Source organism: Dermacentor albipictus, chromosome 10 (assembly GCF_038994185.2).
Source record: "Dermacentor albipictus isolate Rhodes 1998 colony chromosome 10, USDA_Dalb.pri_finalv2, whole genome shotgun sequence".
Lineage (NCBI taxonomy): Eukaryota > Metazoa > Arthropoda > Arachnida > Ixodida > Ixodidae > Dermacentor > Dermacentor albipictus.
This window is the reverse complement of record NC_091830.1, coordinates 10,802,512-10,829,718: the sequence shown is the minus strand read 5'-3', so window position 1 is coordinate 10,829,718 and position 27,207 is coordinate 10,802,512. Positions and strand designations below refer to the sequence as shown.

Sequence of the window (27,207 nt, the reverse complement as noted above, 5' to 3'; positions counted from 1 at the left end):
CGTTTCGCCACGTGCGTCGATGCTCAGTGATAAAGTACTATGCCTTTTGATGGGACATTCAGACAATCGCTGGACACATACTTAAAGCAAGCAAGTAAGCCATCCGTGGGAATTGGACGGTGTACACGAACCTCTCTTTGCGATTCATTAGTCATGCCTTAAATTACCGACGGAAGTATTGCAGAGTCCGGTAGACTAGGGTCGTCAATGTAGAGTAATCGTCTCTTTTCGAAAAAATAATGTCCCTTCTCTGTGTCTCGTACCATTTGTCAACCGGATTTCGCTCAGAAGCGGAAAGAAAACTATCTTTCCATTTGTGCCATGAATCCCGGCATTGGCTAGCAATTCGCATGTCACACCATTTTCTGGCACTTCCAGATAAAAACGGCGCATGTTTCATACTTTGCCGTCCAGTGACGTCCATTGGACTTGCGCACATGCCTATTCATAAAATTTGAGCACCAAGTTGGCTGCATTGGCCACCCCATCGGAACTATCAGGCTTAATCTCTTCTCGATGTGGTTTCTGTTATTTTACTGAGTCGCAAACTGCTTCGAAAATCAGTCGCTGTTGCTCATACTGCGTTGTCTGCTACTGCAACAGCGCTTGCAACAAGGCATTATTCATGATTCATGGGATCAGTCTCGTTCCTGGAATCTATCCCTAAGTGTCCCGGCGACATAATCTCAAATTCAGACAGAAGCATCAATGCGTACCGCACCTTTCTGGACGGGGGTCGCTTCGCTCACTTGACTCTTCTCAGTTATGATGCAAAGCAGTTCCGATTAAGTCGTTGATTCCTGAAGAAGTTGACAGGTCTTCACGGTCACCTGCTCATCTGCTCTTCTTGCCCACGTTACTTCAAGCCACATGGCCGGCTGCGCAAAAAATATAAAGTATGAGTTAAATACACTCATTTAATTACAGCGATCAATCTTGACCGCTACACTCTTTTCTTCCTCTTCCTGTTCTTCTTGTCTCCTCAGAGTTCTTCTTCGCCTGAACATCATAGTTGTATTTGGTAAATTATTCTTAATACTTAGACGCAACAAAGGGGTCAACGGTACTTCAGCGCTGGAAGGTCCCATAATGTTTTAGTGAACACCATGAGAACTCGCTTCAAGGAAAGCAACGTATATCAACAGTCTTACCGCAGAACCAAAGGTATTTTCTGGCTAAGCTACGTATATAGCCAGAAACATATCACAACATGAGGACGATGACGTCTTCACTATAAAAGGATGAGAAGCAAGAATAAGTTCGAAGCACACACAGACGTTTCATGGCAAACAGACGTGCAATGGTTGAGTGTAACATCACTATGCGCAACTCCGTAAAAGTGTCGCGCTCGAAGATCGAGGGCAAAACATAGCAGCCAATATGAATAGGCGGGAGAATAATAAAAAAATCAAGTTTGTCTCTGTTGATTGAAAGCATCCAACTGACAGTCGCTTTTCGCAAAAAATAAAGAGAACAAAACTGCAGCAACGATAATGTCTGATGAAAAGTGTGCACTGCGAAATTTGCATGTTTGAAATATTTCTGAATAAGTCGAGCTCACCTGCAGGCATAATTAGACGTGCCAGCATTCCGCTAAGTACTAATTGCGTGGAAATAAACACGTAAAATAAGACTAAATCGATCCACATTCGCCATACAACTGCAAGATTTCGACTCAATAGTATTTTTCGCAGCGTTTGCAACGTTTTACACTGCAAAAGAAGCAAAAAGAAGCCGCAGGTAGATTTACATTCCGCGCAAATAGCAGTAGGGCGCTTCGTTACGTATTGAACAGCAATCTGCGTCCAAATATTGTCTGATTGGTTAATGTGCTCCGCAAGTTACACGACTATATGATGACAATAAAATTGCAGTAATTTGAGGCACTAATAGAATTCAGAGTGGACGAGGAGCATGGTGCTAGCTAATAGCGGGTCTATCCTGCCAATCCTATTGGAAAAGATTCGTATGCCCAGCACCATAATCTCATTGATCATATGGTTTATGTTGGACGCACAGAGGATCTTCATACATGATCCTGTAGGATCATATGTCTAACGCTACTAATACAGAGAATATGACAGAAATAAAGGCTGCTCTTGCTTTCATATTTGTACGCACCTCGTTTTTGTTCTTTTGAACTTGCGCAAGTTCTGAAGTCAACATTTATTCTAAGGACAGCTCTAGAAATAGGCACTCTATCATAGTTCAAAGAAATCTAGACGCGCTGTATTGTCAACAGATGTGCGAAGTGTTCAAAACTGGATCTATTCTGTCTGTGCGTGCGTGCTTCAAAAGATATGTGTTGATCTTTTCGACAGCTGGATCAAGCTTCAGCCCTCGCAACAGAAATGATTCGCTTTCGCACTAATCTTTCTTAAACAACGTAGCAGGTTCTTTATTTCTTTTTGAAATTCGCGCTCACTGACTACATGTCCTGTTGTCAGGCTGAGAAACAGTCTGATTGTGAATAAGAATAAGCGTGCCTGTATTTAACTCATTAGGTCCTACCCCAAATATAAGGCCATGAATGGCGTATCATTGTACGGCGTCCGTGGCGTGAAATACAAAAGCTCTATTGAGTAGATCTAACTTCAGCAGTAGAAAAGAAAGCATTTCAGCTGCTTGAACAAAAGTACTTGTACAAATGAAGTCCACAGTAATCCTTAAAAATATAGCTTTTTATTCTGTTATGCCCTAGAGCGAGTGAGAGCTTAAGCAGTAAGTGTAGCGAGAAGCTTGACCATTTATTAATCGGACTTTAATTAAATACATATCCTCTGAAGTTCATCTGAAGTTCGTTTCTTAGAAACAACTTATAACAGACAAACTCTGGATGAGGTGGCAGTAATTTAGAATATTTAGTGACTCGTAAGTACAAATTGTCGCAGAAACGCCGCTTGCGAGGAATAACTGTGATCAATAGAGCTTCTCGATCACCCCTAATCCCATTTTCTCAATATGTTTATTAGGAGAATTGCTGAGTCAGCACTTTTCTTATTTCATTCACTACTCGGCATATTCTTAATTCACTTACTTCAGACTCTAGGCCTACTCCCACTGCTGCTAAAAATTAATGAATGAACATGTCTTAGCTCATATGAGAGCACGTCGAAATTAATATTTCTAGCTCTGGTGTTGAATCACTGATTAGCATTTTCGATAAGGTATTGTGCGCAATTCTGCCGGTGCATAGTTACTTTTTCGAAAGCTATATCTCGACATTCTCTTCACGAACGCAGCGAACTACGCAAATAGCCATGAATTGCTCGAGAATCTTTATTGAGAAAGATGCAAAAGCTGTAAATAGGTTACGGAGCACTGAATTCTTTAAAAAGCCAATTATCGGAGCCTACGGCTCCAGAAAACAAAGCTGGTTCATAATAACGTATCCTAAGGCACGTAAATCTATATTTATACGTCCTTGTGGCACCTTCACACAAGCCACTGAATGCTATGCTTTGTGGTGGGAATACCACCATTTCAGGCTCCGAAAATTTTCGTAGTCAGTGGTACCTATTGTCTGCTCAAAAAGTCGCAGTTTTGCCCGAAAGGCGCACCATCGATTGCAATAGCAAATTAGTGGACAGCTATACGAAGTAAGGGTAGTAGCTTTATTGACCATGCAAACTTGTAAGCATACGCATACTAACTAAATTAACGAGCATGTTGTCACGCGCGCACAAGCAAGCATGAACACATCTCACTCGATGACCGCGGAAACTCGCCGTCAAAACGCTGCAGTGAGGAAATGCGGTAGCAGCAGCGAGCGAATTGACCTTCGTGCTGCCGCTCACATCAACGCGAACTCATTCGCGAAAACACAGCGCGGCGCCGACTCTGTACCCGTCGCCGATGGCTTCCGAGATACAGCGGCCCGGAGTAGAATGTTCCTCTCTCCCTACCCTCCCACCGGAGCCTTGCGCACAACGGAAGACGGCACGCTTCCTCTCCGATTTTCTCTACTTCATGTGCCAGACTGAGCCGCGCTCGCCGACTCACCCTCGCATGCTTTGAGTAGCACATACAGCATACGGCGCGCGTGGACGATTTTATCGCCCTTGGACTCCATACGTAACCCCACGGTGACGCCGACGCCGACGCTAATGATAATAATAATGCTAATGCTATCATAATAAAAGAAGTGTAGCCCACCACGACCATGATAAGGCCGAGTATATGGATTTACTATATGGTGCTGCAGCTGCTTACTTGATTTAAGAATAAGGATGCCTGTAAAGGCTTTGAAACGTCCAGGTTTGAGAGCCCCGTAGCCAGTGCTAGCGGTCTCTGCACCACCACAATGTCTAATCACTTGCACAATCACGATGGGTTCGATGTTTTTTTTTTATCCAACAGATCATCATATACTCATCATGTGCTCTGAGAGACAGTCCGGGTAACAGGCTTTAAGCATACCACTGAGACAAATGGTAAAATATGACCTCTTAAATGAGCCCGAGTAAGAGCTTGGAGTTGCACAAATGAAGGATACTCATTGATGCAACGAATCTTCGAGGACAGACACAGGATGAAGAAAAAAACACTGAAGATAACCGTTACTTATAATTTGCATTTCACAAGCAAAATATCGGTGATTGACTCCTAGTACTCGAATGGGGCAAGGCTGCTGAGAATCGCAGAGGTCGATATGTCCATACTACCATTGCCTTACAAAAAAGCTTCGAAAGGTGTTGTCTCTGTCAGGACAAAAACTGGTGGAAGGCAGCATTGTCAGACTGGAACACCGCGTAAAGCTTTCCGTAATGACAAATCTGGCATTTGGAGATATTGGAAGTGTTGTAATAACTGTAAATTCAAATTAGTATCAATTTAGAAGATGTCCTGTCAACATTTTTTTCTTTAGTTACTGCCTAGATAAACAGCTCATTGATGTTGCTCGTCAGCGTTGTTGCTAGTCTGTTAAACATTTCTAGGACAATACAAGATGGCGGCGGTGGATTTCAACATCATCCTACATCTAAAAAATTCTGGATATCGCCCTGTTCTGTCAAATCTGGTCCGTGCAGCATACATAACACCTGTAAGCAGCAAACATCATACGAGAAATCGTTTTTTAGCTGTGTCATCATGTCTCACCGGTGCTTCAGATCAAACGGTCTGGGAATATTAATCAAAGTGAATCTCTGATATCTGTGAAACTAACATGAAGCAAGGGTTGGGACTGCGGGAAGACCTGAAATGGGTTTACCATGACGACGAAAAGCTCAGCGCTTTCGTAGCTGGTCAACCTCTGACTCGCAAATAAAATATACGTAGACAAAAGTTGCGCAAACTTTCGGTTCCCACTCCTCATTAAAAGTTCGCAGAGATAACGGCCAATGGGTACCAGCGGTCATGTCATAGGGCCTGGCATTTGATGTTTTGTCATGCGGGGCAAAGATGACGATCGCAAGCGTTCTTGTGCGAAAGTCACATACACGAGTATAAAAAGTTCGACTGACGAACCTTCAGCATTTTCTTTCAACTACATTGTACTTTCCGACTAAAGGGCGATTAATCTTTCATTAGCATCTGATAATCTGAAAGCACCAGCAATAAACGAGTCCCGGTGCATTGCCCTCGTCAGCTCATTGGGAAATTTTTAGAGTTTCTGTAGGTAAGACCCGGGATATATTGACTAAAAGTTATGATTTCTGCACTTTCTACATCTATAGCCCTGCCTTCTTTTTGTGGCTTTCAAGTCATTGTCTCAAAAAAAAGCGTACGGCGATAGCTTTTAAGCAATCGAAACAAATATGATTGTGAAAATCTTACCAGTCAATCTTCCGTTGTAAAAGTATAACTGCCTTCAGAAATATTTAAATGTAGGGAAATACAACTCTTAATTCGGAACAACAGACAGCTGGATGAACATGTGATGCTGATTTCTTCACAACTGAGGAAAAGGCTACGCGCAAAGGAAGTTTCTAACAATGACATCATTCTGCGGCTAGAGTATAGCGCTAGCCTATGGAGAACAAGAACCAAAAAAGCACAAGTCCTGAAGTCTTAAAATGCACCTCCACACAGTCTTCGTTCCTGCCTCATACTTAAAGCTGGGAATGCGAATATTAGTGCTTGAGTACATTTCTTTATAATGTGGCAAAATTAAACCCAGCCATGCGAGTACTCATGTTTTACGATGCGGTGACTGGTTATAAATGGCGCATAACAACGGAGGTTCGTCACTGGGCACCACCGCGATGGTAGCGCTTAACCAACAAACTATGAAGTGAGGGCAATAAACAAGCACTATGCGCAATGCAAAAACAAAACAGCAGTGAAAACCTGCCATATTTAGTAGCGAGTTTTCAAGCAATAATTTACACCTGAATCGACCCCACAAGAGGTCTGTTCGAAGACTGCCACAAGACTGCAACAAGCTTCATAACTAAGGTAACACCAGCACGTTTGTGGAGCTTAAGCTACCACATAAACTACATGCCTATTGATACCGCAAGGTCAAACGCAGAACCCGACAACAAAAATAACGAAACAGCAATTTGTCGAAAAAAAAAATTCTCGAAACACATGATGTAACTACATCTAGTTCCAGTTTAGTGACATAACACTAAGAAGCACAGAGTTCAAAAAACATTGGCACCCGAATATCATACGGTGTGCAATTTCGAAGTGACAAATTCTGAATAATAAACACTTGTATTATCAGCGTCCTGTTACGGTAACTCGGTGAATTTGTACGTTCATTTTTACTTATGTCACCGTATGTTCACCTTTGCTCATCATTTCTTGCTGCTCCAAGCTTTTTATGTTTCCTAAGTCGTCCAGTTCATGTATGACACATTGTATGTATGCTTGATTGGCATTTGTTCCACCGACGAAGTGCTATTTGGTTTTTCTTTATGCTTACTTTGCCAAACAACTCCGTCCGAGTAGTTTTGACAAAATAAATAAAAACTACAATGTTCCAATCAAAGCATTCGCCTATCGTCTCTCTTCTTTTGCGGGCTTCTCTATTTTTTGCGCTACGATTTGTCATTATGTTGAACAAACAAGCACAAATAGCCACAATTCCTCTTCCAAAAAAAGTTTCCTTCAGTGACGTTTCTAGTATAATGAACTTCGTGTGCCGAATTCACTAGGGTATCTTTCCTGTAGTGCCTAGTCGTTTGAACCTCAAACACAATTGTTGTTCGATTTCCGGAGCTACAATACACTTCCGATATAATCAGGCCGAGTGGTCTTGCATCCCCGTTGCTCTCGCATTTTGTGTATTCAGATGATATGATCTTCCATTCGATGCGAATAGCCATTAGTAGTGGAAGTGTTGTTCCTGTACCTGGACTAAGCGCATTATATATGCCTAGTTTTTGCCGCCGTCGCTCACTCGCCGACTGGAACGCAAGGCTGCACAAGCCAGATGAAATGTTTGTCCCTAACAGCAGCGAACCCTGCGTCTTTGATGAAGGCTGCTTGCGATTCAACGTGGGTAAAGTAAGAGCACATTTTAGTTTACTATGTCTCACTACTTTCCCGCAATAGAAAGGTATATTTTCGCACACCAAAAACACTAAACTCAATTCTGGGGTTTTAGGGTCCGAAACCACAATCTGATTATGAGGGACGCCGTACAGTGGGGGACTCCGGAATAATTTTGAACACCTGGGCACCTTTAAACGTGCACCCAAATCTAAGTACATGGGTGTTTATACAGTCCACACTTATCGAAATGCGGCCGTAGCGGACAAAATCAAACCCGGGACCTAAAGCCGAAGCACGCTTAGTAGCAACAGAAACATTGAAACGCGCGCTGTCTGCATCAATTTCTCGTTCTAAAGAAAGACAACGGCGTAAGTAATATCGAAGAAGCGCATGTAACTTAACTCGAGTGACGCCGACGAAGCGCAATAGTTTCTCTGTCGAGCTTTTCAAGCATCTGCGTTTACGATATTTGAGTTCTCGCTTCGCGTTAGAGACTGTGCTCAGATCGAGTGATACCACTGAATAACTTGCGTTATTACTCTTCATATTGAAATAAATTGTTCATGTCCAAGCCATAACTCAATCTCACGTGTTCTAGTAAAAGACATTGGTTGTAGAAACACTTGAAGCAGAAAATCTTGTGAAACAAAAGACTTCCAAAGAGAGCGTCAGTCCAGCTTTTACTTCTCTTAGGGCCAGAGTAAGCTTCCGCAACAGCCTGAACAAGCAGAGAGGTGCAATTTTCTCAGTGTTTGTAAATTAGGTGACCCACTGTTCTGTTTATGTAAGGGGACTCACTGAAGTTTCATCTAGTCATTTTTTTTTCGAAAAGATTCTCGCTTGGGCACTAGGATACAAGTAAGCACTTGAATTGCACTTGAATTGCTTTCGCTTTTTTTTCATTTACTTTCGACCTAACAGATAGTTCCGTATGTACACTACGAAGAGTTCCACAATGGAACAAAAATCACTGGCCCTCTTGGTGCAATTGCGGAGGCCTTGGTGCGCAAATTCAAGTTGAGGTACCACTCTACTTTTTCTGTGTTTTATGGTGATATTACCGTTTTAAAATCCAGAGGCTGTGCATTATAAAACCAAAAAGTGGATGCATAGCATATATTTGTGCGTTTTGTGGGTCTCTGTGTTCTACAGATCCCAAATGCTATTCCCAGAAGAACGAATATGGGGCATCAAGTCTAACGGAACTTTTTCCGGATTCCTCGGAATGGTGCAAAGAGGGGTAAGTAGAGCCATAGACTGCTTCCTAATAACCTTACAAACAATCACAAATTTTTTTGTTAACAAAACCTAAGCAATAAATGATTTTAGAACGTTGGCTTGCAAGGCAGGTCAGTAGTCTTGTGGCCAATGTGGTTACTTCGCACGCACAGAAAAAGTAAAAACTCCTTTTTCGCATTGCTTACAACAATACCAGGTGCTTGCGAAAACCGCCTATTGCTGAGAATGGTTTGTTTGGTAGAGCACTCCTTGCTGACCTGCAATATCTTCGCACTTGTAAAAGCATACCGAATCGCCTCTGTACATTTTATCAATACAAATGGCATTCTTTACCAAGAATGCTAATTTCTAAGCCAAGCCGCATCGTGAGTTTTGTATATCGGCTACCAAGTGTTGCGTGTGTAAGGAAATGCACACGTCTGTACAATAAGGACAAGCCAAACGTCAGGATTTGAAGCGAGACTAGAACCGACCAAAGGCGTTAAACAAGATGAAGCCTAGTAAAGAAGAGATAAACGTCCTATTTAGGCGAACGTGAAAAAGTGTGCAAAGTGGTCAGTCTGTGGAACAATCCCATTGTCTTTAAAAAGCAGAGCAGCGCTGTTGAAGACTACAAGCGCATGTGCATCGGGGCCAAGCTGCTCGAATTGTATTCCTACAAGACGTGGTTGTACGGCGTGTGAGCAAAGCAGTCGTCTCGACAAAAAAATGTGCGCAAGCTTCCCGTTGCAGCCACTGACAAGCAATGCCATCGAGCACGAAAGGTGTCGGAATCGGTAGCGTTTCACGATGCCGAGCCACAAATAGAACAGATTGTTTCGCGAGCTTCAATATTAGGTCGCGAAGTCACCAATTAATAACATCCGCAGGATGCCGTATTCAATTTCACCATGTATATGTGACCTGTTCACCTTCCACCAGGGCATCGACATCATGCTCGGGCCGATGGCACCCACAACAGGAAGGGCGGAGGCGGCTGATTTCTCGGCTGTTTACGACGTGAATTACGTCAGCCTCATGACTTGGAAGCCGGTGAAGTTCGTCGACCCTTTCAACTTCGTCTTGTCATTCGATCTGAACGTAAGAACGTTACGTGGTGATGAATTTATCAAGTAGCCGTTGTCACGTTTGCGGTTTTCTTCAGAAGTACAACAGCCGCAACACACGCAACAAGAACGGCCACTGTGGCTTAGGGTGCGGCTTTTGAGGCGCTCCTGTATGTCTACAATACTTAAGGCCCAAAACCGAACCTCGCCCTGAAGCAATTGGAGGCACAGTACTCAGAGATCGCTCCCTCTAGCTTGCCGAGGCTTCATTACTTTTTATACAAACTGCGTAAAACAATGTGCAGCAACGTACCGGACCAGGACGAATTTTTCTGCAGCTGCAAGCCTTTTCTTACGTAGGACGGGTTTCCTCTGTAGCAATTGCTACGATTGGGTCGATGCCTCATTTTGTCTTTGTTAACGGCAAGTAAGTATGCTCCTTTGCGCAGAACTTTCTGCATATATACTACAGTGACGGCGCTGTTCCCCACTTCGTGAAAATCCAGTCATACTAAAACTCGAAGTATTGCCATGCGTGCCTATCATAGATGCGATGAAGAACAGTTCAAGCATTTACCATGAAATTCAAACAGTGCCACACAGGACAACTTAACCCTTTACTGCACAATTTTTTGTTTCCTCAAAATATTATTCATGGCGTTGTAGGGAAGCATAATAGTACCTGTACTCCCATGGAAACTTATTTTAGCGAATGTCTGTGGTTTCAATTTGCAGGAAAAGGGTATGTTGCATATTTGCAACAATGTGCAAATAAAGAAGAAGTTGAAAGTAAAAGATAGATTCAGTGCGATTCATACTCAGATGCTTATTTGCACAAGACAATCATTGGTGCACCTATGATTTAGTGTGGAACAAAAAGAAGCACTTGTACATGTTTGTGCAGCACAGGTGGTTCCCACACTTCGTGCAATACGTCATGCAGATTCCCGTCCAGCCAGGAAACAATGCAGTGTTTTCGGGTTATTGACAAAATGTAGAACATCGAAGCACAGACGTAAAGCTGTGCCCGTGACGACGTGACATGGCAACGTGCGGAGGCACAGCGTACTTTTGAAAAGAAAAAAGGGAATTTGACCAGAGAACATCTTGTCCACATATTGAATCGAAACGGACTTACACTCGTGGCTGTCGTAACTTATTGAATAGTCACTTCCTTCACTATCAGGAGGAATTTCTAGGCCATACCAGCGTTTCGAAGCCATTTCATTATTCCGAAGAAAATAAACCATGTACACGTTGTTGCATTTGTGCAACATAGCAACGTTCTGTCGCCAGGAACAAACTATTCCGAAATTACAATGTTTTTTGAACCTACAGAGTCAGAAGGATGTGGAGCATAACGTAACAATTTTTTTTGCGCTTTGTCTTCTGGAGAAATACATTTACAATTTGTAAAACTTACCTATATCACTGCTCCTGGGCGCGCGCAACCTCCGCCACGTTTGTTTTGGTAGAAGATGCAAAGAATTAGCTCAGATTGCAGCACAAGGTGCCGCGTTTTACAGACCAATGTTGCGGATATGCAACAACATGTACAGGAAGCTCGAAACTGACTTTGCTTCGGTTTTTAACGCCGTTCATCAGAATGTTGCGTAAATGCAACAAGGTGCAGTAAAGGGTTAAGGATGCACTATGCACTGTGGGCGTTTTTCATTCTGCCCTCGCCTAGTTTGACGCTATTCGGATTTGAAGATGCTCCACTAATAAGGCAAAATTATAATGTCGTCAAGGATTAGTTGTGTCAAACAACCGGCGTTTATGGCCAGTTGTCCTGATGGCATAGGACAAAAGCGGTGGAAGATAGGCTATCGCTAGTGAAGCAAGTCTTCGCGACTGCTGTTCATGGTGGAGAAATCCCGACAACGAAGCTAAGTGCTCCGACACGCGATTATTGAAATGCGGAAATTGCCAGGCTTCCGCTGTCAACTTCATGAAGCGGACGACTGTACAAGCTAGTGACAATGTTTTATATTTCCGTTTAACTTTTTAGCAACTCGCTGAGAACCATGCATTTTGTCCATACAGGGCATAGCTTTCACCAAAGTTCTCATTCTTAGCAGGCAATCGTTTTTTGTCACGTTTTCCGGAGCCATATTGATCTGGCTTATTTGTTGCAAAGCAGTGATTCCGCGAAGCCCAGCGGCCAAACGCGAACAAAGTGGAATTCGTGCTCACTATATAGTGACAAGACAAGCAAGTAGCGCACATTGTAACACATTGTGGGCTTATACGGCTCTCACAGCTTGGTAACACTTCAGTCGGCAAACACGATAGTCAAAAACTACGGAAAATTTTGTACTACTTAGGCCCCAAGCAAAAATATAATTTTAGAAATACTTGCACTGTATTCGCCGCTGCAATGTTGCTAAAAGTCTAAGCAAAGTAAGTTATTGGCGAGCTCCTACATGTTCACGAATAGGAAAAAAAGTGCAGAAACAAACGTGTGGATACAAGGTATTTTCTTCCTTATTTACGTTATCTTTTAGTGTAACTTTTTCTTAACAAACTAACATATTTTAAAAATAATGCTGCTGATTTTTTAATTGGTTAGCTTGATTCTCTAAATGGTCAACCTTGCTTCTTCACCACCTTGCCCACACATTGTATTCATACCGCGCCCTCTCCAGTGGCGTTATGTTCGGATGTGTAGCAATGTACCAAATGCAATTATACATTATGATTTACAATGAAGCAGTGCGAGTTTACGAAGCCGTGGCCTTCTGAACACCCGTTATTACTAGCAGGCTAATAGACGCTTATCTGACGTAGGCTTTCAATACACGCGGCCCGCCACGCATCGAGAACGAACCAAGACATGTCTCGTTTTCAGATGGTCCTGCACGTGAGGAAGTTTGCGAAACTAGCGGAGCACTTACGAGCGTGTCGTTCCTATGTGTTTTACATTCACGGTAATACAGTGCATTCCTTCTGCCATTTTGCCAAACGCAGGTCTGGCTGAGTATTTTCTTCTCCTGGCTCCTTCTAGCTTTCTTCACGGCCAAGATGGACATCATTTCGGGGTCTTTGTTTCAATACGAGAGCAAGTCATTTCCCGAGTACTTCTGGATCTACTTTAAGCTGCTTTTTCCTAACAGTAAGCACACTTAGCTTAGCCCTCGTTGTTAGGTTATTCTACATTTGCGCAGTGTACATCCGGTAATTTTTACCTCCTACCGGTGATCGAAGATCAACAGTCTACATAGTCTACGCTATGAATGAACATAATGCACCTTTAATGCCGTTATCACTTTTATGCTACCTGGGACTGCCTTCAAGACGGATGTCATTGCAACTGTGCCGCGTGTTGCAGCAACCTACTAAGCATTTCCATTGGTGCTCCAGTTAAGCTTGTCCCGAGCTGTAAGGGACTTCTGGGGAAACTTAAATCTAACGGTAATGTTTTTCGTAGAGCATTTTTGAACATATATCCCAAAGTGGAGCTACGCTACCCCTGTCATTTCTGTTGAGCAGACAGGACTTCACTGCAGTTCGGCTTCAATTTTGCAACTGCAACAGGCTCTCAGAATAAATAATCGAACTATATTAGTTTTGAATTAGCTCCCTAGCCATGGTGTTTTTCCCATGCAAGTAACATACGCCTCTTGCAGAAATACACAAGGAAAGGCGGAATAACAATATATTACCCGACAGCGGGTAATCGTCTGATTTAGATGTGTACCACAAGCTATGAACATGACCGTGCACGAGACATATTCGTAAGCCCTTGCTCAGATGGTCTGGCCTCCGTTGTGACGCGGCCTGCAGGGATGGGATGCGGTAAAGGACAAAAACTGTAAGGCCCACAATAGGACACAAACGGAAATGTTTCCGTTTATCTTTCGTTCTGTATGCCTTACTCGCAGTCTGCGCATTTTAGTACCCAACCATGACGGTATAAATAAACAATTTCTCAAAAAAGCAGCACATCTTCATGGCTATCAATCAGAACCTCAGACAAATTCGTCCAGAATGCGCGATTGCGCCGATTAATTCTTTCTGTTGTCTTTAGACAGCCTTTATCGAACAAGTATATATATATACAACGCGAGCATTTTCACCTGTACACTGTCAAATAAAACAACCGGGACCAATAATGCTTCTTTTATTACATATCACCTGTATCTGCAGCGCATCTTGTCTTGCGTGCTTCGGAGTGGCATCACTTGCACCTCTTATAAAAGGTCGATGGCACTTAGGTCTATCTGTCGAAGCTGCGAATTCCTCGGAGCCATCTAAACATTTTTGAAAATACAAAACCAGATATGAATAAATGATAACTTACCGGTCCCTAATGGTTGATGATTGATAAGATAGGCTAATTATAAATATACATGTCACAAACGCATTTTCAGCCTCTTTCTTTCAATGCAATGGTAATTTGCAATGCTCCAAGATATATAAATATAGATATACCTGAGGGAAAGAAAGTCAAACTGCTTGCAGTAGCAGATGACGCTCCTATATTTCAGCAACGCGCGCGTGTGTAAATCCTCTCTCATTTCGTTGATGTGCCGTGTCTTGTACTGGAGATGACGCTACGTGTTTTATTACACATACCACGTTGGAGCGGTTTACTTCACAATCGTGCTATATAGAACTGGGTGCTTAGGGGCATACGCGTAGATGAGCCTGCTTCTGATGACCCCTTAGCAAGTCCCAACAGCAGAAGTACACACAAGCCGAAACTTTCAAACAATTCATCCCATAATTGTCCAGCTAATACACTTCGCGTGACTAGATTTATACAATCACGTGCAATGTTTGCGCAGTGTATATATATATATTTTTTGATGAGGCTACAATGTGCAAAAAGTGAAACCTACGTAGTCAGCGACCACAAAGCGCCTCGTGTAAGGTAAATGATTATTCGCATTATATTTTCCATTAAATGACACTGCCTGGCGTTGAATGCACAACGCTAAGCTAGATAAGGTGCATACGAGAGAGAGCGCACGACGTCGTGGTGAAACACCTGCTCAAACAGCGGCGCTCGTGCAGGCGCGACACGGTGGCGACCCCTATGGTTTACGAAGTGAAAAAATCGGGGTGTGGCTAAAGAACGCTTGCCATTCAAATTAATGCACATCTCATGCACTGTAGGAGTTGGTTCACGGGAATCCTGCACGCCCACTCCACTAACGCTGTCTGATGAGGTCAGCACTTGTGCCAACCAATCGGCAGGCGTTACCACCTATCCCGCGTTCCTCTCGATGATGATGCTTTTCTTAACCTGTACGCTTCCTCCACACTCTAACTACCAGCACTGACCCCAGCATTTAAACCTAGCTTCCATATTATATATATATATATATATATATATATATATATATATATATATATATATATATATATATATATATATATATATATATATATATATATAAAGAACGAGAAGAAAGGGGGTTAACCGAGGGGCCCGATTTTCCCGCAGGTGGGAACCGAACCCATCGGGTTCGGTTCCCACCTGCGGCAAGTTGTTTTTTCATCCACTCTAATTTCCATTACTTTATCGTTTCTTTATTTTCATTTATTAAGCACAAGTAATTTCCCCTACGTTGTCCTTGGTGTCAGTGTTTGTTGGCTTATGATATGACTAATATATATATATATATATATATATATATATATATATATATATATATATATATATATATATATGGGGAATGTACAAGGAATACTTTAGAAGTGTGCAACACGACTGGTTAAACAACGTTTTGCAGGTTATCCTAACAACAAGGCGCCTTGGTTTCGGCTCCTGGTCGGAATATGGCTTCTGTCTCTGGTAGTCATCATGGGCCTACTCAACTGTACGCTCACTTCTACGATGCTTGTGAGGAAGACAACGGACTACGTGGACAGCTTTGAAGACTTGCTGCGTTTTCCCAAGGTCAAGATCGCCACCGAGAAGCTGACTTATTTTTCGAGGCTCCTGAAGGTAAGCAAGGAAAATTAGCAAGTTCCGGCAGCACCCATCTCACGATGGCTGTTCACGTTAATTTGATTAGCCGTCAAGCAACGTACGACACACCGTATTGCTAAGACACCTTTAATTACAAGCTGTAGTGGTAATTCTGGCGTTTCCATAGCTTGGTGTCCGTGACCAATTGCATGTATCCGATGCTTACATGGAAATGGGTGTTACGAGAACCATTCTACGACGTTAGCGCAAATGTTAAATGTAACTATTCCTCCGCCGACTCGGTAACATAGATGTTAAACTTGCTTACTACCACCCCTATCACAGCGGCGCCTAGTGGCAAGACTAAAATTTCTATTTTTGATTTCTAAACACCACTTTTACATCGTACTAAGAAAAGCGTCTAAGAAAAAAAGCGTTACTCAATGTTTATTGGGCCACAGCTGCATATCGACGCATATGCATATTCATTCCTACCTCAAACCATAAATAATTGGAACGCCCTGCCATCATCAGTTATGCAGTGCACATCAGCTGAAATCTTCAAAAAGTGCATAATGATGTGATTACAAACTTCAGTGTTTATATTTGCTTCCATTATTGTACATGTTATACAAACTTTTTTTATATACTACCATATACCATGTAAGGTCTGCTTTATGAATTCTAGCGTTTCTTATGAATTAGAAGTTAGAAAATTGATTGCCGAATTCTACACTACTGGACAAATTATTAGACTACCTGTTTAGACTACTGACACTTCGCTGATGTAAGTTAGTGTTGTAACACCCAGTTTGTATTTTTGATAACTAATTATTGTTGTAACATGGTTTCTATTCTTGATGCCTTAGAACTGATTCTGTAATGGCCTTATGGGTAAAAGCATTGTAAATAAAAATAAAATGTAATGCAAAGTGAAATGCTAATGACGGAAACGTCTGAGCAAAATGACGCCAATGGGATGTACCTTTACGCACTGCCCCCCCGCCGACATCATGGATTTTGTATTGCCGACTTCCCTTCTCTGTAGTTCAACGCTCTTCTCTCAGTGCCCGCTCAGGCCGAACACGCAGCAGAAAAGGCAAGAAGAACCAACCTCGCTTGATGCAATGCCTACGTCCCAGTTCACTTCAATTCTATTTCCGCACCTCCCAGATGCTGTTGCCGATTAATTTCACTTCTGGCCTATTGTCATGCTTCTATGTTCAGTCACATACCCACTCTGTGACATTGGCCGAGAATCGGTACACACCCGGTGAAATATACTCATTAGCCCAAGCTGTCTGTTTAGGCACATATTCAGTGGCACATACCCAACCCAGTGCCCCTGAATTCCCTTGTCCTGCTTGTATGTTCGGGTACATGCCCACTCTGTGGCAATGACCAAGCAATGGCTCACACTCGGTTGTCCAAGTTGTCTATTGGGGGTCCATACTCAGTGGCACGTACCTAGTTCAACTGAATGTATTTATCCTGCTTAACTGTTCGGGTGCGTACCCACTTTGGGGCATTGGACATGCTTGGGCACGTACTCAGTGACCGAAGTTGTCTGTTGGGCGCACATAATCCGTGGCACAAAGCCAGCGAACTGAATTCTGACTGCCTGCCTATTTGAGTACATACCCAACCTGAGAAACAGGCCAAGAACACTCTTAGAAATATGTACACCTTTTAGGGTGTAGATTTGCCATACAACAATAATAGTAATCTACCTTGCCTGCGTTTCCTTTCTTAAAAGCGCTGCGCTCACTACTTTCCGGTCGAGAATGCTCTTTCATGCTGATAACGCGCATACCGTTCGTGACTTGGAAGTACCGAGCTCGCAGTGTTAATGAACGGAAATGCGGACAAGACAGATGACGATTATTGTTGTGTGGCAAGATATGACCCAAAGGGTGCAATTTTGTTTGAGTATATGGGTACATATACCCACTCACAAATATACTAAGAGACTTAAGTTGTCTATTGGGGCATATATTATTTGGCACATACCCAGTACCTCTGAATTATTTTGTCCTGCTTACATGTTCTGGTACATACCTATTCAGGGGCGTTGGCCGAGAATGGGCAATATCCAGGGCACAACTCAGTGACGCAAGTTGTCTATTGGGGCACCTATTCAGGGGCACATGCCCATAGCCGCTGTATGTTTTTGTCCTGCATGTATATTGCACCACAAGATCATTCTGGGGCATTGCACAAGAATAGGCACACAGCCAGTGGCCCAAGTTCCCATGCAATGGTGGTCAAAAAGCAACACTCTAAATAGAGGTTAGTATTCGAAGAACGTTAATCGCATTTTTTTTTAATTTGGCAGAACTCATCTTACAATAACTGTCACCCGCCGCGGTTGCTCAGTGGCTATGGTGTTAGGCTGCTGAGCACGAGGTCGCGGGATCAAATCCCGGCCACGGCGGCCGCATTTCGATGGGGGCGAAATGTGAAAACACCCGTGTACTTAGATTTAGGTGCACGTTAAAGAACCCCGGGTGGTCGAAATTTCCGGAGTCCTTCACTACGGCGTGCCTCATAATCAGAAAGTGGTTTTGGCACGTAAAACCCCATAATTCAATTCTTACAATAACTGTCTATGATAATGCGTTTTGCACCTACCATGGTTGCTTAGTGGCTATGGTGTTGCACTGCTAAGCAAGAGGTCGCTGTATCAAATCCGAGCCACGGCGGCCGCATTTCTATGGGGGCGAAATACAAAAATGCCCGTGTACTTAGATTTAGGCGCACGTTAAAGAACCATGGCAAGTGGTCAAAATTCACCTGGAGTCCCCAACCACGGCGTATCTCCTAATCAGACCAGGTTCTGGCACGCAAAACGTCATAGTTTAATTTGATGCGTTTCGCATTTAATAAATATAATGACACAACCTGGGATTTTGCTGGACGCATACATTTCCGTCATTAATGAAACGTGTTGCCTGTTAAGCTTGCAAAATTTCTAGCATGCACTGTGTTCTATCCACTGTCCGGAGTGATGAAAATACCGAGTGGTAAATCATAACACCGATTGAGTTACCTATTTATTTTTCAATGCATAAGCATTATTGGGCTAGTCAGCCAGGGAAACCGGTCGTTCACGCCACGTCGACCATTACACAATAGCAACGTTCAGTATCGTGCGATATACAGTTCATGATAAACATTCGGTAGAGAACCCATCTCATGATGACTGTCGACGGCAACGCGTTTCGCACTGAATCAGTATAAGGACACAAACTACTGCCACTGGCGAAGCGAATTATGAGGCGTGTATTACAGCGGGACTCCTTTTTCGCCCTTCCCTCAGAACACTCGGCCCCATCTAGAGCCGCCGCAGAGAAGCCAGCGCGTGGCCGAGCTCCAACCTCGTGCATCTTTCTGAACACGCCGCGCCACCTAGTGGCGCTGACGAAAAGTCCGCGCATGTCCTCTGAGAAGCGTGGCACGCAGGCGCCTACGAACGCTGAGAATTGTTTCCTCGCTTGCCGCACACCATGCAGTGGCACATACTCAGTGACCCAAGTTGACGAAAGGTTCATTGAATAGCGACACATACCCAATGCATTCATGGCGCAGCTCTCTAAAGCGTTGGCGTGAAAGACGTTCACTGAAAAGTGGCACATACCCAGTGCATTTGTGACACAGCCTGCTAATGCGTCGGCTTGCTGTCCTTGAGGAACCTGCGTGGCGTAAGTTCGATTCCGCTCAGCATCGGAGAAAATTACGGGATCTTTTTCATCATTGTATAGTGCAATAATCTTAGTAGCACATACCTAGTTATCGAACTTGGCCTCAGAGACGCTTGTTGTAAAGCGGCACACATCTACTGCCACATACCCAGTGACCCAAGTTGGCATCAAAAAAGTTCATTGGAGGCCAGCGCAGATTGAGTGGCACGTACCCATTACTCCAAATCGGCCTCATACAATTTCTTTGAACAGCGGTACCTACCCAGTCCCGCATCTACAGTGACCCATGTCAGCGTGAAATAGGTTCTTTGAAAAACGGATGCTAAACACGCATTTTTACGACCGCTGCCTTGATCCCACACCTTCTGTGGCATACATGCGCGTTTTGTTGACGATGATTTAGCTTTACATGCAGCACAGAAGCAGAAGCAAACTTGGCACAACAGATACTGACGAGCAAAATATTGTTGTTAGATCACAGTGACTTTTTTAGTGACTTTGCTGACACCATTCGCCTGCTTCAGGAACTTGTCTGAATAAACTTGCTCGATCCATTAAGTAGCCTTCTCTGGTATATGGCAGCTTACGCTGAAACAAGAAGGCGGCGTAAGTACAATCACAATTTCTTTTTTTGCCAACCACTTTTCCAATCTCGCACTGGCCCATCTTTCAGCATCTTTAAAACGGTCTTGCGACTCGAACTTATTTTTCGTAACATGATGTAACATTCGTAGAGCCGCAAAATGCGCCCAAAGTCGTACACTTTACGAAATATTCGGTACCTAAAGCATCGGGGTGCTCTGATGAAGGAACCGGGTTCGAAACTAACCGTCGGATCAACTTGGGTCACTGGCTCTATGCCACTCTTCAATAAACCGCTTTCAAACTGACTTGGATCCCCGGGTATGTGACACTGGGTTATGTGCCACTCTGCAATGAACCTCCTGGGCGCCAACATGGATGTGTGCCAATCTTGAATGACAAATAATATTTCTTAAAAATTCAACTGGTGCCACACGGTATCCAACCCGCGTCCCACATATTAAGACATACTTGTCTCAATATGTGGGCACGAAGTACGCGCAGACTTCGCGGCGGCGGCACTAGGTGGCGTATTGCTTCCAGAAGAAGCGATAAAAAGGAGTGCCCGGCGGCAGTACACGGCTCATACATGACGCCTGTTTCAGCGATGGCAGTACAGTGCATCACTACATTGTTTCAGTGCTGATCCATAGACGTTCGTCGTGATATGCGCCCTTCCGGAATGCGTGCGTGTGTGCGTGCGTGTGCGCGTGCGTGTGTGCGTGCGTGTGTGTTTGTGTCAAGGTTTAAGGAGTGCTTTTTAATTGGTCACAGGAACCTGTAGGAGAAACCTTCAGCAGACTGAGCAGCCAACACCAGCAAGTTGTAGGTATCTACCAGGCCGGTCCGGTGCTTGAGTCAGTAATGGACGATATTCTAAATAAGAAACGGGTCATGATCGGCACGGACGTTATGCTCAAGTCTCACATCGCCGACCACTTCGTCAAAACTGGGACGTGTCGACACCACGTGACCAAGGGAATAGGCGGCACCATGAACATTGTGATGCTCCTCCGGAAGACGTTACCTAAGGAATTCAAGAGGAAACTTGACAGATTGTAAGGATCCTATCCGATTTTTTAGCCATGAATGAAAGTTGGGTGGTTAATGCATTGCATTATGCTGTGTTTTTCACTATGAAATACCAGCACTAGAAAACGGGACACGAGACGAAAGGGACAAAACATGACTCTGAACCATGAAGCGCCACGTTCATATCGCATGATTTGTGCGTTAAGTTCCACTAAGAGTCCCTAACTTTCATGTTTTACAAGTTATGCATGACAAGTATATACGGGTTCGCAAATACGCGAACTACACTGTAGAAACTACAAGTATGAATATTTCGTAAATAGTCTTCCAGCTTCGGCACTTTCGACGTTTACACTCTGTTACTCTTTTGTTGACTGCAGACACTTGCCGCTTTGTATGCAGTGTGTCGCGCCCCAATACAAATCACACTTTAGAACGCATAAGACAACTAAAGAGCTTTCTCTTGGCCAAAATAATCACATGCTTATCGTGGAGACTTTGGGTCAAATGCTTTTGGGAGATAGTACTGTCATTCTGCTGATTTAAGGGGCCCTTACTACAATGAGGAGAATCGGAATGTCTTGAAAAACGAGTCAAGCCACACGTTATATGCGCTTCCGGAATATCCTAAAGTACAGTGACAAAGGAACTGATATGATACTGTACCTCTAAACGCGAACTGCTAAGAACGTCACCTTAATTTTGCTATGAAACCTTTGAGGGCCACCGCCATACATGTACAGCGGCAAAAACAAATCCATGTGATCATGGCTGTGCAAGTACGACGGCCACTGAACGTTTGAAAAAAAGAAAACGCGCCTTTCGGTACGAAGCGCTCCCTATAGGGTCGCTCAGGAGCTGCAACTTTCGGTCCCTTAAAAAAAATATCTTACAGTGGCTATTGTTTTCTATAATGACAAAAACTGCCGTAGCGCAATATAGTCGTGACGGTTGCTGCGCCGATAAAGCCTTAATTTATTACTCGTTGTGCTTGCCGCACCTCGGCCTCTGCTAAAACTGATTTCTCCTGCGTTAAAGTAAACTGTCGCGTGCTTGCGCATGCGCTTGCGCGCTTTATAATCGGCGTTCTCGCACGCTTCGCCACGAGTTACGGGTAAAAAGTGATTTGCATCTCCTTTCTTAACACTCCAAGCGCAACGGCGAGATGTTCGGCGTCATGGCTCTCCCATAGGCGTGTGCTCGTAAATCGGCGATACTGCCGCGCGTGAGTCTCTTTTTTGCGAGACACTCGAGAACCGATGGAATTTCGTCTAGCGATCGACTGATTACTCGAAGTTTCTCACTCGCTTCCTTTTTCTGCCAGGGTATACGCACCGATTATAATCAACGCTTTGAGATATACACAACGATTATGCGTAACGCATTCAATATATTCGCGAGTATACGATTGATATTCATTGCGGTTGCTCACATGGCATGCCTCTCTTTCGGTATGGGCGTGCGTCCTGGGGCCGTATTCTCTAACGCTGCACTTCACTATTCATGTCCCTCGCCCTTTTCTTAGTGCAAAAAAAAAATGAAGTCGAATAAGTCGTGGCATTATGGCCTTTTCACCTTTCCTTTGCGAGCGGCAGTTCGCGTTTAAATAAAATTGAAACTCTCATTCGCGTTCACAAACGCCCGGCTGAATGCCTCAGAACGCTTCCATACAGCTTTCTCGACCACTAAACGCACCCTTGGCGATTGTCCCCGGTCAAGTTGCAGCAAGAGAAACCACCAGTTTCAGTTGCGATTTCTAAACAACAAAGACGTATAGCGCGAGTTTCACGACAACGCACCGTCGTTCCGTCGTGAGAAAGCGCTGCATGAACGGCAAGCAATTCATCAAGTTGAAGCGTCAAGCAGAGCTAGGGCCTTCGAAACGGACAAATTCCGTGACAGTGCTATACACCAGAACACCGTGAATTCAAAGGGCGCCGCCATATTGATGAGCGCCGGTCGCGCCATCTATCCCAAGCGTCGCGAAGTAGCAGGCCTGGGCTGCCACGCCGGGAGATGCGACCCGGCGCGAAAGCGAAACTTGGGCTTTTTAGCTGGGCGGAAGGCGTGTTTCACGTTTTTTCTAACCTGTCATTTTCGCTGTCTGGATTCAATCAAACTTCAAGACCTCGTGCAAGTCCACAATGGACACACTGAGTGCTGTGCAGACTGCAGAAGCGAATACATCGGGTAGGCACGCTATTACGTTTGTACACACCGCGCGCTATATGCTAGAACACCTGTGAGCTTTTTGGCACGTAACCTGTGAAGGAATTTACAGCACTGTGTTGGTGCCATATATTATTAAAGCACGCAGAACACTGTCGTCTGCACTTTCAGTTTGGTCTTGTTTGTAATGGTCTCTACTGGGTTGGCCGCGCTTGGCAACCAACTGGCGAGGTCGTTTGACTGCCTGGTTAGCAGACGCCTGCCCTTCACCACCTGCACACTGAAAACAAAATAGATGTTATAGTAAGAAGGGCTGTAGTTCTTTCCCATGCCATCACCTTTGCGAAGATATAAAGTCCTCTCAAAATGAAATAGAAGATACACCAGGCCAATTGTATCGTGCAACCACTTAAGAGTACAACATTCAGAACAAAAGCCTACAGCACTCGAACAAGCAGCATATGATGCTAAACCTGCACTCATTGGAAAATGAGGTACTACAGTAGTTATAATGTTCAACTACATGTGCAGTCAAAGCCCGTATAACAGGGCGAGCATGACAGATGCAGGTGTTGTACAGTTGCACAAACCATGACAGGGCACGTAAAATTACCATCCCTACTTAAAGCTGCATCATCAGGACCCCTTTGGTACAAAACAACCGCACCTGCATTCCAAGAAATTAGCCCCACCAACTGCAGCTACCTGGTACCAGACCTGTTTCGCTTGTGCGAGGCCATCGGATTGTTGGCGCTCCCTTAGAAAAGAAAACAGTAAAATAAAAACTAGTGAGAACGATCAAAATTTTGTTCCAAAATACAAGAATAATTCAGCACCTTATTTTCCTCGCCATATGAACGGAAATATTTTGCGCTTTGCCCCGCATAACAGCCCGCACGCAGTTTAGAGCTCAGGAGGCTCAAATACGAATGATTACGAATGATTACGAATGACACCTGCAACACCAGCTCGTAAAGGTAGGTGCGCTGCAAGAACACCTTCGGCGACGAGTAGTCGTCGTTTACGTTTTCGTGGACGCATGCTACGTGACGAGCAGACTTCGGTTTACTTTCATTAGCAATAACGCTCACCAGCAAGGCCTACAACTTGTCGTTCACGCTTAATGGTCATTCCGTGCACCAGCTGCAAGTATCGCTAACCGCAAATTCAACTGTTCCGCTTAACCGTCGAGAGCTCTGCCTGAATGAAAACACGAAAAGGCTTGCCTTTTTGTTATAGCCAAGGCGAAGCACCGGCGCGGGATTCTGCTCTGTAGGCTTGTTGCCCAGAAAGTGCTCGGAGCAAACCTGCGTATTACGTTCGTAGGGCGCAAAGTTGAACGTGGCACCAAAATATACACAGATCGAATACTCACTCGTGAATTTTCACTGGGTTGGTAGTTCTTCCTATTCACTGCAGCTATCCACCGGTGGCGCAGCTTGGCATTCTTCGTTGCGGATGGAAATCGGCGCAGGCTGAAAACACCGCACCGGCACGATTCCCTACGTGTGTTGTGCTCTTCGCAAACAGCGCTAAGCAACCTGCTCCTTTTCCGCTGGTTGTTTTGGCATCCAAACACGACGCAATGATGCCCAGATGACTTCTTCTACTTCGGATCCGTGTGAACGGGCACATTTCCGCACTTTGGAGCCCTAGAGCTGGCGCTTGCCATGTGTACTGGTCGCCGGCGAACACACTTTGGCAGCCCAGTACAAAATAGCGCCGGTCGACCGGGCAACCCGGGTGCGAGAGTATGCGTTCGGTTAGTCTGGGTGCGAGACTAGCGTGTTCTGGTCTATATAGTCATGCGTACTGGGACCATATCACCAAACAGATGTTACTTGCACACCTATTGGTTCTTACTTTTACTATCCCTGCAGCGACCAGCCCCAACTTCTGCGGTCATTTAGTTTTGTTCAGACATCAATAGCCCCTTCCTTTTCCTTTTAATTTCAAGGCTTCTTGACATTGACGTGGAAGCTGGATCCCTGGCTTTGCCCATGAAAACAGCGCAAGGACCTGGACTTCTTGTTTTTATATATTGAGTCAATTGGTTCGCTGTCTAAACTACGACTCACGCAGGTCGTGTCATCAAGACTGTAATTTATTCTATTTTGCATTTACCGTCTACATTCGTCGCATCGAACACTTGCCCTACTGCTAATAGCATCACACCGCCTGCATTTGCTTTCTTTTTTCTTCTGCCCACCTTCTTCTAGGGCCTTTTTTTTTCCTTCATCCCACTCCCTGCAGAGTAGCATGTACGCGAAAATATGCTGGCTAAACACTGTGCATTTTCAATAAAGAGCTTCCTCTCCTTCTCTCATTCCTGCAGCATCACGCACGTGAACGAGTGCCACGCCTACCACAAGGAGATGGAATGGCGCCTCCGCAACTATACCATGTGTCAGAACGAAAAAGATGACGGCATCAAGCCTCTCGTCATGGTCGACCTTCAGGGCGGATTTCTTATGCTTGTGGTGGGACTCGGCGCCAGCTTGCTGGTGCTGGTCGCCGAGTGGGCGTTCGCGACGAGCACGCTCAGGCCACGAACAAAACGTCAGACGACTCTCGGAAATGCCCCAGTGTTAACGAGACGCGCATTGAGGAGACGTATTAAGCTGTACCGGTAGACACATTAAGTGACAAATAGGTCAACGTCACCAGAACGAATGCAAAAAACGAGACGAAGCGTTGCATTTCCCACACCATGCTTGTCGTGATGTCAAAGATTTCATCCAACAGTCTATGCCCGGCGTAAGAAATCACATTGTGTTTAAATGTATGCTGATATCAAACCAAACAATTAGCTTTAACGATCCTTCTAAAACTGGAAAAGATTCGACGTGAAGCTTACGCCGCCAGTGCTGTGGTTGACGAGGTACTATAAATTCGAAAAGCTTTCTGGTTTATTTTCGCTATAGAGAGCCACCAGAAAAAAGTGTCAATGAATTTCTTAAATAAAGAATTGTCAGTTTCACTCGAAGGCGAAACATTGAAAGCGATGGCAAGGGTTAGCGATGCCCTGAAGGCGCCTGAGAAAGCTGGCGTGGTGATCGAGGAGGAGTGTGCCGGCGGCGCTGGAGGTGTCGCACCCCGAAGCATCCAATCGAGCACGAGATTATACCAAAGGAAAAGCATCGGTCAGCGCGTCCAAAGGAAAGCATCACGTAAGTTTAGTCTTACGTTCACCATGGTGTGGCATATGTACAGCTGCTGAGGAACGTCAATGTGTGTGCGCACAGTTAAGGGTCATACCAGCAGCGAAAGGCCGAACGCTACCACGGCTCCGGCAGAGTTGATGGAGCGGAACGGGCTTAACAGGTAGTCAGCTAGCCTGCTTGAGCTAATCAGGTAATCTATACATGCTTATCAGTTTATAGCACTTTGGCTATCTCTCCTTATACGCCTGTCACACGGGGACCCGCAAACTATAAATGCACTGGGTGTCACACGGTCGCCCTTCCGCCAAGGGGGTTTGGTCAAGGGAGCTCGGCGATCTTCGGCGGCTGAAGGAAGCACTCCCATGCCCATATTTCTTGTTGTAAAAGTGATAATTATTGTTTGCATTAAAAGTAACGTAGCGTGTGTTTAGAATGTTTCTTTGAAATTAAATAAATGTCCAAGCACAATTCGGCAATAGATATGCAATTGCTGCTGCACAATACTCTCGACCAAGGCCGCTTGGCGCCATGTTTTTCTCGTCTTTCAGGGCGTTTACGTGAATCCGACAGAATCGGGATGAGGTGCCTTGTCGGGCTGGATCCAATGTCTGTCAAGTTCATGTAAGCGCAAGCCGGTCGAACTGAACAAGCGTCGAGTCGGGCTGAGTTAGCCCGACCCGTTTGCAGTGTACATGTAAATGCCGATGGGTCCGGCCCGCCAGCGCCTAGACTTGTGCGGGAACACTGGAATGTCGTGATTTATGCGGCGGCAGCGCGTACAGTATCAGGACAAGGTCAAGGCAAGGCACTGTGCAGTGCAACCTCATCGTAGCGATAAGACCCACGAAATAGAGCTGTTGCAGACAGCAGTGGGAGCCGGAAGCCCGGTTCCAACACGTTCATGCCAC

The 27,207-nt window shown here is 44.6% G+C and overlaps 1 protein-coding gene across 1 annotated transcript; it reads left to right on the top strand.

Moving 5' to 3' along the window:
• The first annotated feature begins 8,333 nt into the window (after positions 1–8,333).
• Positions 8,334–26,515, top strand: LOC135917897 (probable glutamate receptor). The gene is made up of 7 exons (XM_065451515.2): positions 8,334–8,468; positions 8,599–8,686; positions 9,607–9,765; positions 12,702–12,846; positions 15,473–15,687; positions 20,709–20,992; positions 25,471–26,515. The coding sequence occupies exons 2-7, from the start codon at positions 8,606–8,608 to the stop codon at positions 25,766–25,768; spliced, it is 1,182 nt and encodes a 393-aa protein (XP_065307587.2). The 5' UTR covers positions 8,334–8,468; positions 8,599–8,605; the 3' UTR covers positions 25,769–26,515.
• Positions 26,516–27,207: the final 692 nt, after the last annotated feature.

Coding starts and splice junctions, on each gene's coding strand:
- LOC135917897 (XM_065451515.2), top strand. CDS start 8,606: ATGCTATTCCCAGAAGAACGAATATGGGGCATCAAGTCTAACGGAACT. Junction 15,688..20,708: donor ATTTTTCGAGGCTCCTGAAG/GTAAGCAAGGAA, acceptor AATTGGTCACAG/GAACCTGTAGGAGAAACCTT. Junction 20,993..25,470: donor AAGAGGAAACTTGACAGATT/GTAAGGATCCTA, acceptor TCATTCCTGCAG/CATCACGCACGTGAACGAGT.